The 10,156-nt window shown below is 28.4% G+C and overlaps 2 protein-coding genes across 2 annotated transcripts; one reads left to right on the top strand and one right to left on the bottom strand.

Annotated features, from left to right (window-relative positions):
• Positions 1-231: 231 nt before the first annotated feature.
• On the bottom strand, positions 232-1,383 carry LOC100572320. The gene is made up of 3 exons (XM_003248447.4): positions 1,148-1,383; positions 928-1,085; positions 232-868 (listed from the first exon to the last, which is right to left on the bottom strand). Exons 1-3 carry the CDS (start codon positions 1,285-1,287, stop codon positions 732-734), a joined length of 435 nt encoding a protein of 144 aa, XP_003248495.2. The 5' UTR covers positions 1,288-1,383; the 3' UTR covers positions 232-731.
• A 764-nt stretch (positions 1,384-2,147) lies between these two features.
• LOC100572231 (exosome complex exonuclease RRP44) lies at positions 2,148-8,154 on the top strand. Its single transcript, XM_003248446.4, has 7 exons — positions 2,148-2,418; positions 3,475-3,733; positions 3,813-4,056; positions 4,122-4,342; positions 7,350-7,518; positions 7,586-7,747; positions 7,851-8,154. Exons 1-7 carry the CDS (start codon positions 2,163-2,165, stop codon positions 8,094-8,096), a joined length of 1,557 nt encoding a protein of 518 aa, XP_003248494.3. The 5' UTR covers positions 2,148-2,162; the 3' UTR covers positions 8,097-8,154.
• Positions 8,155-10,156: the final 2,002 nt, after the last annotated feature.

Here is a 10,156-nt window from a genome sequence, read left to right as displayed (position 1 = left end):
TTACAAAAAAGATAGAGAATAATTCGTTTGAGGGAATGACATATCGATTTGTCTAAATATTGTCTCAAATCAATTTAAACATAATTTAAATTTACAACATTTTTTTATTTATTTTGAAAGTGAAATACAAAGTCAAATAATAATAAAATATAAAATTGATATGTCATTCCCTCAAAAATATTATTCTCTATCTTTTTTGTAATAGGTGACTTTACTCTAAGATTACTTAAACGCATAGAAAAAATGATTTTGCATAAACGCGTTATGTATATGTTGCGCGTGGGCCAGAGAGAGAAAACTAATAGTGCGCTGACATCCTCTTAACAACATTGTTTAATTCCGAGATCTACTTAAGGTGGTTTTACTCAACAAGTCGAGAGATATTTTTGATTTTTTTGTCCGAGCGCAGCGCAGAGAGCGAGAGGCCACACTTTTTTACTCTGTGACGTACTTGAGGTGGTGTTGCATACCAAGTCGAGGGATATTTTCGTTTTAAATTGACAAATTACAAAAATGCCATTTGCATTTGTGTGTGCTGAACCCCTAATCGTAGCTCCATTGCATGACACGTTTACCAGTGCACCACAGTCAGGCGTGTGGGCGGCTGGAGCAAAAATAGTTATTTAACCGTAATTTTTTAACTATACATTTTTGAAATAAGCATATGAAAACAACGCTTTAAAAAAAAAAAATTTCAAAAACAAAGGTTGTCCCAGAAAGAAGTCTTGTTCCTAAATCTTTACCTTATTTAACTTTATAAAGTCTTTTAGGGACTTGGCATTTTTTGAACTTTTTAAGATCAACATTTTACGATTCATCAGACTATCATACATCTCAGTAATATCCTTTGACTCTAACTCTGAAATACCTATATTTTAAATTGAGTAAAATGCATAGATATAATTATTTATTTTTTCAGTGACTTACCTTTTTTGTTCAATTTGTTGTCCAAATCATTAGTTATGACATTGATATATTTTTGTAATTCAGTTACCGCGTTTTCTTCAACTATAATTTGGTCGTGATGACGATGGCGTTTAATTATTTGCTCTGCCCTCTGTTCAAATTTCATTTCATTTTGTAAACTAAAATTAGTATTACATTTTTATTAAGAAAATTACTTATTTATAACGCTTGTTTAAGTTACTCTATTTTTGATGGTTTCAACAACATTTGACCATCAATATTAAGATAATTAACAAATTTAGTTAATTTATCAATAATATCTATTGAATCATCATTCTTTTTGTTTTTAGTTTCAAATTCATAAGGTTTATTTTCAGCCATAACTTCCAATAAGAGTAATTTTGATAGTTTACTTGTGTAAATGAAAAAAAAAAAAATGTTTTTATTACCATAGATACAATTCCTTTCTTGAAATATATCTATGGTACCTATTTATATTTTAGTTTATAACCACAGTATAAAGAATAATAGATAAAATAAAAAATAAATTATTCTTTATACTGTTTTACAATCATGCAGACTAGATTAATGACTTCAAATTGTGTCATATCCTCCAAAATTTGACATAATATATTTATGTCAAAACCATACAATTTACAATTGAAAAGAAACCTATTTTTGTTATTAGGGTAATTATTAATAATACCAAGAGTTGAATTACATTTTATAACGCCTATTAAGCAGACAATTGTGTACACTAGTGCAACGGTTCTCAACCATCTTAATTGTGCGGTCCACAAATTATATAAAAAAAACTTTGAGGCTTACTTACTTAATATACAAATATAAAATATAAACACACACAAATAAAACGATATAAGAAAATATATAGACGTGTAAAATATAAAAATTGTCGATGTCAATTAAAATTTTCTGATCCTTGGCTTAGACTCTCGACTCGATTGCTGGACTCAATGCTGGGCTGCAGGCCCAGTACCACATTGGCCCCGGCTTAATACAAGCGAGACCCGGCTGATGAGTTAGGAACCGCTGCACTAGTGAATATAATGATATATAAACATCTGAATAAATCTTAATTTTCAAGCTTTGTTTGAAAGTATTTTTAATTTAAATGATTTTAATTTTTCTCAAATTCAAGGATTTTCTAACCCAGTACTTCATTAGATTCTAGTGCTCAATTTTTTTAATTATTATGACAGTTATGTACCTACAAGTATACTTTTTCATTTTTTTTTATGATCTTATTTTTACAGGACTTTGTGGGCAGAAAAGACTTTCGTGATTTGGATATTTGTTCGGTTGACCCTCCAGGTTGTACAGATATAGATGATGCATTACATTGTATGCCTTTGGACAATGGAAATTTCCAAGTTGGTGTGCACATTGCAGATGTTACTCATTTTGTTAAACCTGGTACAGCCATAGATCTAGAAGCCAGCCAACGTGCCACTACTGTGTATCTAACTGGAAGACGTATCGATATGGTACCAGGTAATATTTTTATTAAGACAATAAATAATAATATTAAAAAAACAGACAAAGCCACAAGATATTAGATTTTGAGCAGAGCGAGGAAGTGGTTTTACAATGGTGTTCATTTTTTTTATTTTTTTTTTGTCCCTTATACAAAATTTCTACCAAAAGGAGTGCTTTGATTTCAACTTATAGTACCTTATCTTTTAGAAAATTGGGTCAAGATGATACTTTAGAGAGGTCATTTTTTGATTTTCTCAGTAGTTATTTACTTCCACGGGAAAAACTACCAAAAAATTATGGAAATCTACTATAAGTGGGATATTAATTTCTAACGCTTTGTTTATTACCATACCTACGAATAAAAAATAATTTATTAATTAAATAATAAGTCTCAGCTCAGAATCGTTTTTCTTATACAATGATATTATATTATTGAATTCAAGTTTAATATAACCCATTATACATTGATCCACTTGTAAGTTATAACCTACTGTACAGCAGTGCGACATCCACTTACCTGCTTTTTTTATTATTTGCTCTTAATATTTTACTGTGTTTGTGTGTATGTCTGTTAAACATTCAACTAATTCTAGTTATCTAGTTTAATGTCAATTTTATCTTTGATTATATATTATACTATGAACTAGCTAAATTACCTACCCAGTTCGTTGCTCTGTACAGTTTTGAAAGAAATTGTACTACCTATTTTAATTAACCTAATTTTATTTAGGCATGTGTTGTATAATAAATAATATAAATATAAAAACAATTATTGTTTATATATTATATTAATTATTTTGTATGCATTAAGTTTGTGCTTTGTGTATCATTTTTTATGTTTGTTTCTGGAATATAAGCTATCATTATTTTCCGAGTATCAAGGAATCTATTGATATAACTTTTATTGAAAACAGTCAATTTGTTTCTGGGTGGACAGAAGACAAAGAAACATTAATTTTTATATCTATAGATTATATTTATCTTATATTATATTTGGATTAAATTACATACTCAATATATTTTAATTATTATTATTGAATGGTAATTAATAATTCTAACTAATGTTTTTAGGCTTATTGAGTTCAAACTTATGTTCTTTAAGAGGAGGAGAAGAACGTTTGGCATTTTCTTGTGTCTGGGAGATGACTCCAAATGCAGACATTGTTAATAGTACTTATACAAAAAGTGTTATTAAGTCAAAAGCAGCTATGACTTACGATCAAGCACAGTTAATAATTGACGATCAGAACCAAGATAATTCTATTGCCCTGGGATTGAGACAGCTTAATAAGTTTGCAAAGATTCTTAAAAAACGTCGTATTGAAGCTGGGTTTGACATTTATTTTATGTTTTACATGATTATTAGTATATTATTATATTTATCTAAAGTGTAATATGTACTTTTTTAGAGCATTGGTCTTGGCCTCACCTGAAATTCGTTTCCTCGTAGACAATGAAACAAGAGATCCATTAGACGTAGAAGTAAAACAGTTAAAAGAAACCAATTCAATGGTAGAAGAATTTATGTTGTTAGCTAACGTAGAAGTTGCAAAAAAGATATACTCAGATTTTCCAGAATTTGCAGTTTTAAGACGTCATCCTAAGCCACCACCTTCAAACTTTGAGTCTCTTATTAAAGCTGCAGCACATTTGGTATAAATATTTTTTGATTGTCTTAAATATTTTTCATTTTACATGTTTGTTTTTATTTGGTGTAGGGAGTGGAATTAAATGTGGACACTAGCAGAGACTTGGCAAATTCTTTAGATAAAGCTGTTAAACTAGATAATCCATTTTTCAATACAATGCTCCGTATTTTGGCCACTCGGTGTATGTTACAAGCCGTTTATTTTGCTAGTGGCACAAAAACCTATGATGAATTTTTACATTATGGATTGGCTGCTCCTATTTATACTCATTTTACATCTCCAATTAGAAGGTGAGCACTCAACAAAAAACATAATATAATCAAAGTTTATTTATTATTAGTTTATCGAATAGTTTTCAATGTTTTCAATTTTTCATTCAATAGTTTAGTTAATCGAATAATTTTTATTTTTTATTCATTCGAAATTCGAATTTTGATTAGTTGTAACTTTTAACTTGTAATTTGTTAGTTTTTTTATCTTATATTTGATACATAAAAATAATAATGTATTTTTATCCATAGAAGAAATTACATCAGATTTGAATTTTAGAGTTCTTCAAATATCTCTATGAACAATAAGTTTATTTACTTTCTAAATTTTAATGTATAATTATTAATTATTAATTAGTAATTACTAATTTGTAAAGATAATTTTCTACAGCTTATATTTGGAAATTGGAATACGTGTTTATGTGGGGACAATGATTCATCGCTAAAAAGTAAAATCTCAGCTGGTCAAGAAATAAATTGTGAATTAAAATTTGAAATATCAAAATTCCAAATAGTCCGTATAATAAAAAACTATTCGATAGTGCTATTCGATAGCTTTTCAGAATATTCGATACTTTTTACTGAAAAACTACTAATCGGTTATACTTCAAAACATTCGAATAGTATTCGATAGCTTAAAAAAACTATCGAATACTATTCGATAGTGTAAACTATTCGATAGTGCCCATCACTAGTAAATATCTATTTATTTTCTATTATAAACAAAAATGGAAGTCCTTCACAGCTTAGATTATATTAGGTAACTATATTTTTAAATAATTTAATTAATATTACAAATATTTTAATAATGTAAGTTATCAATTTCACTTTTTCTATAATTATAATATTATAAGTATAAAATTCTAAAATTCTATGGTTTTCACACTTTAATACGTTGACAGCGTGCTGATGCCAATTGGCGTCATAAGTATCATTCAGCAACGCGTTTGACGTCTGTTATACATTTAAAATTCATGGCTGAATGTTATTTTATTATTATTCAACATGGATTAAACGCATGTTTTTAAATATGTATACATACATCGTTATGAGCAGTTTCTTTATTTTTTTTTTAAATTTCTTTTGTTTTTACTTTTATCATATGCACTGGGTGAAAACTGCAAAAAGACATACACAGTCTCCGTGTTAGTAACTAAGGCTTTGTCTAATGCTAATCTAATAGGACGTAATAAAGAACAGTGAATATACTACTCGTTGAAATTTTACATAATATTTTTTATTTGTTTTATAATATTATTCAAATGTCACAAATTGTTATGCACAATTGACAGTATTATAATAGGCCCATGATCTTTCACACAAAATAATTAAATAATGTGCAAGATATTCTCAGCGATACTTAATTTCTGTACAAAGATCATGGATCTATACAATTGTCTTGTGCAGTTGTAGCAGTTGATGGTGGATATATTGAACAATATTATAAAACAAATAAAAAATATTGTATATGATTTGAACAAGTAGTGTTCTTTATTAGGATTTACCTATAGGATTTACATTAGTTATTAAAGTGTGAGTAGTGAAAATAAACCATACAATTTTACAATAAATATGCTGTATTTATGAAAATATAAGTTGCTATCATTCATTCAAACTTCAACCGATTTCAAAATTTTTATTTTCTCTTATAATATTATGAATAAATAACTACATAACGACTTTTTTTGAATTTTTAAAAACTATTTTGAGTGTACTTTGAATTTTGTTTTTAGACCATACTAAAAATGAGGCTATTAGCATTATATTATTTTGTGTTATCAATGATGTATTACATTTAAAAAAAACTGCACTAGAATATCTGCATTATATTTAAATTTAAAGCGACTGACTTTTCAATTAATGAACATACTGTACAATTTGCAATTCACTCATTAGTAGGGTTCAGATTTGCTTGCTAATATCCGTAAGCCTACACTCAACACGTCTTAATATTAAAATACAGCTAATTTCATGACATTACAATATTGTGGATATTTAAACTCAAATTTTAAATTTTAAATTTTAAAATTTAAATAAAAAATTCACAATTTTCACCTACATTAACAATCAAAAATGGTTTTGACCATGATATTTTTATTGAATTCTACTAGTCGCAACTTATAACTGAAAAAATGAACCATTTTCATTAAGACCTAATTTATAAACTAATAAATATTGAATATAATAAATACATTTTCAAAATTCAAGTGTTTTTTTTTTGTGTTAGAAAATCGATACCCTCACTATCACAAAAAAAATGGGGTAGCAAAAGTACCCCTCAATATCCCTCAGGGCCCGTTGTACAATCATAGTTTAAACCTCGGTTACGCTTGAACCACTGATTTTACCAGCCGAATTGGGTGGTTTAACCGGAGTTCAACTATTGTAATACGGGCCCCTAGTGATGCTTATGTGTACAAGTTATCGTTCCAATGGCATACCAAGTAACCAATAGTACTAAATATTGTCCAAATACATTAGTCTTGGGAATACGGCTTAACTTAAGAGCATAATCATATTTGATGATTAAGAGGATGTTACACCCGCATGTGTTGTTTCCGTCTTACAAATTTACAACATAGCAAAAACTGTTTTGTGCTGGATAAATTTTACCTTTCTGTGTTTGTAGTAGTGGCTCCAAAATTTCTGAACATATAGGGTGAAAAAATTATGCAACAGCGTGTCCATATTTTAGATAACATAAATACAATAAAAGTTATTTGCTTCTAAACATTTGGTTTTTTTGTTCTTTTATTTTCTTATAAAAAATTATTGGATAGTGCTATTACGCTGTTGCATAGATAAAGTTCTTCTTTACGTGTTGTGAAAATTTGGTAGTTCTACAACAATTAATATGATGCGAGAAAAGTTGTCCCACACAAAAACAGTTTTTGCTATGTTGTACATTTTTAAGACGGAGACAACACATGCAGGTCTGACATCCTCTTAATACTAATATTATACTATATAACAAACTGTTTACAAAAAATAGACTATGGAACACTGTCACTAATTGTTTTATTTTCAGGTATGCCGATGTGATGGTTCATAGACTTTTGGCTGTATCTGTTGCAGTAGATAATACTACACCTGAAATGCTTGACAAACGAAAAATTGAAGCACTGTGCCAAACTTTAAATACCAGAACCCGTATGTCAGCTTATGCTGAGCGAGCATCAGTTGCTTTAAATACTCATGTAAATCGATTATTTTACAATAATTTAATAAACTGAATAATAAATAATTGAAACAATTTTTTATTAGATATTTTTCCGTGGAAAAATCAGAGATGAAGAAGGTTACATATTGTATGTTAGAAAAAATGCTTTACAAATACTCATACCAAAATATGGTTTGGAAGGAACTCTTTTCTTGTCACCTCGTAAAGGGCAATTACAAGCGGCTACATTCATCTATAATGAAGAGGTGAGTTAAATATTTTAACCATTATTTAAAAACCAAATGAAAAATAATAAAACAATTCACATTTATTTTATTTTATTCATACATATTTCTTATTTATAATTAGGAGCAAACCCAGAGGTGTGGGGATATAGTTTTTCGAACTTTTGATCCAGTAAGCATTCAGTTAAGTCTTGACAGCAGCAATGTTCAACATGAAAGAATTGTTTTGAAGCTGGTCAAACCGGAAATACTAAATTTCAGTGTACCATCAATAACTGCAAGTACAGTTGCTGTACAACAACCACAGAAGAACCCTCTTGAACCATGTGATTCTCCATGTGAACCACAACTTAAAAAAGCCAAAATTTAAAAATCAAATTGTTTATTCTGTTACAAATAATAAAATAATTTCATAAACTTATACTAAACTCATTGTCCGTATATTCTATACCCATCTTTAAAATTAATAACTGCAGGTACAGTTGCTGTACAACAGCCACAGAAGAACCCTCTTGAACCGTGTGATTCTCTATGTGAACCACAACTTAAAAAAGCTCTTTAAAATTAAAATATCAATAAAAATCTAAACGCATATCGACATTCAAAACGTATGACAGTACCTAATTATTAATTATTATTTCATTTAATAAAGGTTACGTTATGGAACATTAAAATTGCATGTAGGTAACTTACATTTAAAAAAATAATGTAATACTTTTGGAAATAGTTTCTATTCACACTGTAAAATAATTATCCTGTGTATAATAATATATATTAATGAGTATATTAAATGGACTTTATGATATTGTATATTTCTAACAAATTTTCAAGAATCAAGATAAACAAAAAACTATTTGGCAAATTTATAATTTGTGTTTCAATCAAATAACAGGTATCTACTGAAATATGAATTAAATAGCAAATATTTATTTGAAAATTTCAAAATAATATTAAACTTTTTTAACTAATATATTTTATTTATTATATCCAATCAAATAAATAATAAATATAAGAACATTTATTTGAGAGCAAAACTGTTTTTGCTTCTTTTTGAAGAGTTGTTAAAAATGTACATTGGTCGTTTTTAACAAATTACCCAATGTGTCATCACTGTCATGTGAGTATGTATATTATAAATTATAATCTCAGATAAAATTATATTGTTGTACATAGCCTATATGGCTATGTATTATCATAGTTTTAGAGAATAGAAATAGACCTTTTAAGTTCTTAATGTAATGTTAAATATTTGTTGAAATTAATTCATAAACAATCAAAAACAAATAACAATTATTGACAAATGAAAATGATACAATGATGGTAAACTATGTGTTTGCATAAAGTTATACCTAATTCTCAAAGACAAATTATTATTATTAAAACATATATTCTTCCGTAGCTTTTTCATAACAGTTGAAGTCTTCAGTGGATCACCTTCAATACTTTTAATATTTTCATACAATATCACAATGTGTCTTGTCCCAAATTTGGGTAATTGTAGATGTAGGTACGTTTATGATAAAAATTAATTATATTTTGTTAAACACGGTTAGATAAGTTCTATTTATTTCGATCTAAAATGCGTGAAGGTAGTATGAACTGTATATGTTTGTTCACTGCATCATTCAGTTCAACACCAAGATTTGTTGTCAATAATAAAATTGTAACGAGTAGGTATTGTACATATTTTAATAAATGCATTTCGTTGACAGTTAGTCGAAGTTCGAAGAGGGATTGAATTCAACTCTGAATCGATTCGATGGTTGATACTTACGTATCGTTTCAATATCGAGCGTTCAAGAAGCTACTTTAATATTGCCAGCGATACAAGTTGTACTAGAATTTTTCTTTTTGCAATATCGGTTAGGTTATTGAGTATGGTTGCTTCTTGCCTATATAGGTAGTTTAGGAACGACAAGTGACAAGGGGGTAGGCGTGTAGGACGTATATAATATTATATTATATGAGATAATTTGTAAATTTATTTATGCGATTTTTCCTACGCAAGTCACAATAAACGTCCCACGGACGAATTGTTATTATTATTAAAATACGACCGCCATCGTGACAACACCGGCTCTGTCGTTCTCTATGGAAACGAAATATTTCGTCATCACTCTTCGTGTTTTTTTTTTACGTGAATGGTAGATTATAATTTTTCGGCAGACCACTCTATTTGCTCGTCGTTATAAATATTATTTTATTATATAAATGTATGCGTTTACCCGTCTGTTAGGTATATAGAGGTTTTCGTCCGTGTGCGTCGCCGCTCCGCCCGTAGGTGGATCTCTCTGCTATAATATATATTTCGGTAAGCAAACCATGAAATGATTTTGAAAAATACGTTTTAATTTAGGTATAAAATGTACTGGCTATAAATATTATTTTTAAAAAGGAATTAACTGCACAAGACCTCGCGACCGCGTATCT

Source organism: Acyrthosiphon pisum, chromosome A1 (genome assembly GCF_005508785.2).
Source record: "Acyrthosiphon pisum isolate AL4f chromosome A1, pea_aphid_22Mar2018_4r6ur, whole genome shotgun sequence".
In the NCBI taxonomy this organism is placed as follows: Eukaryota; Metazoa; Arthropoda; class Insecta; order Hemiptera; family Aphididae; genus Acyrthosiphon; species Acyrthosiphon pisum.
The sequence above is the reverse complement of the archived record's forward strand: the minus strand, read 5'-3'. Positions and strand labels throughout refer to the sequence as shown.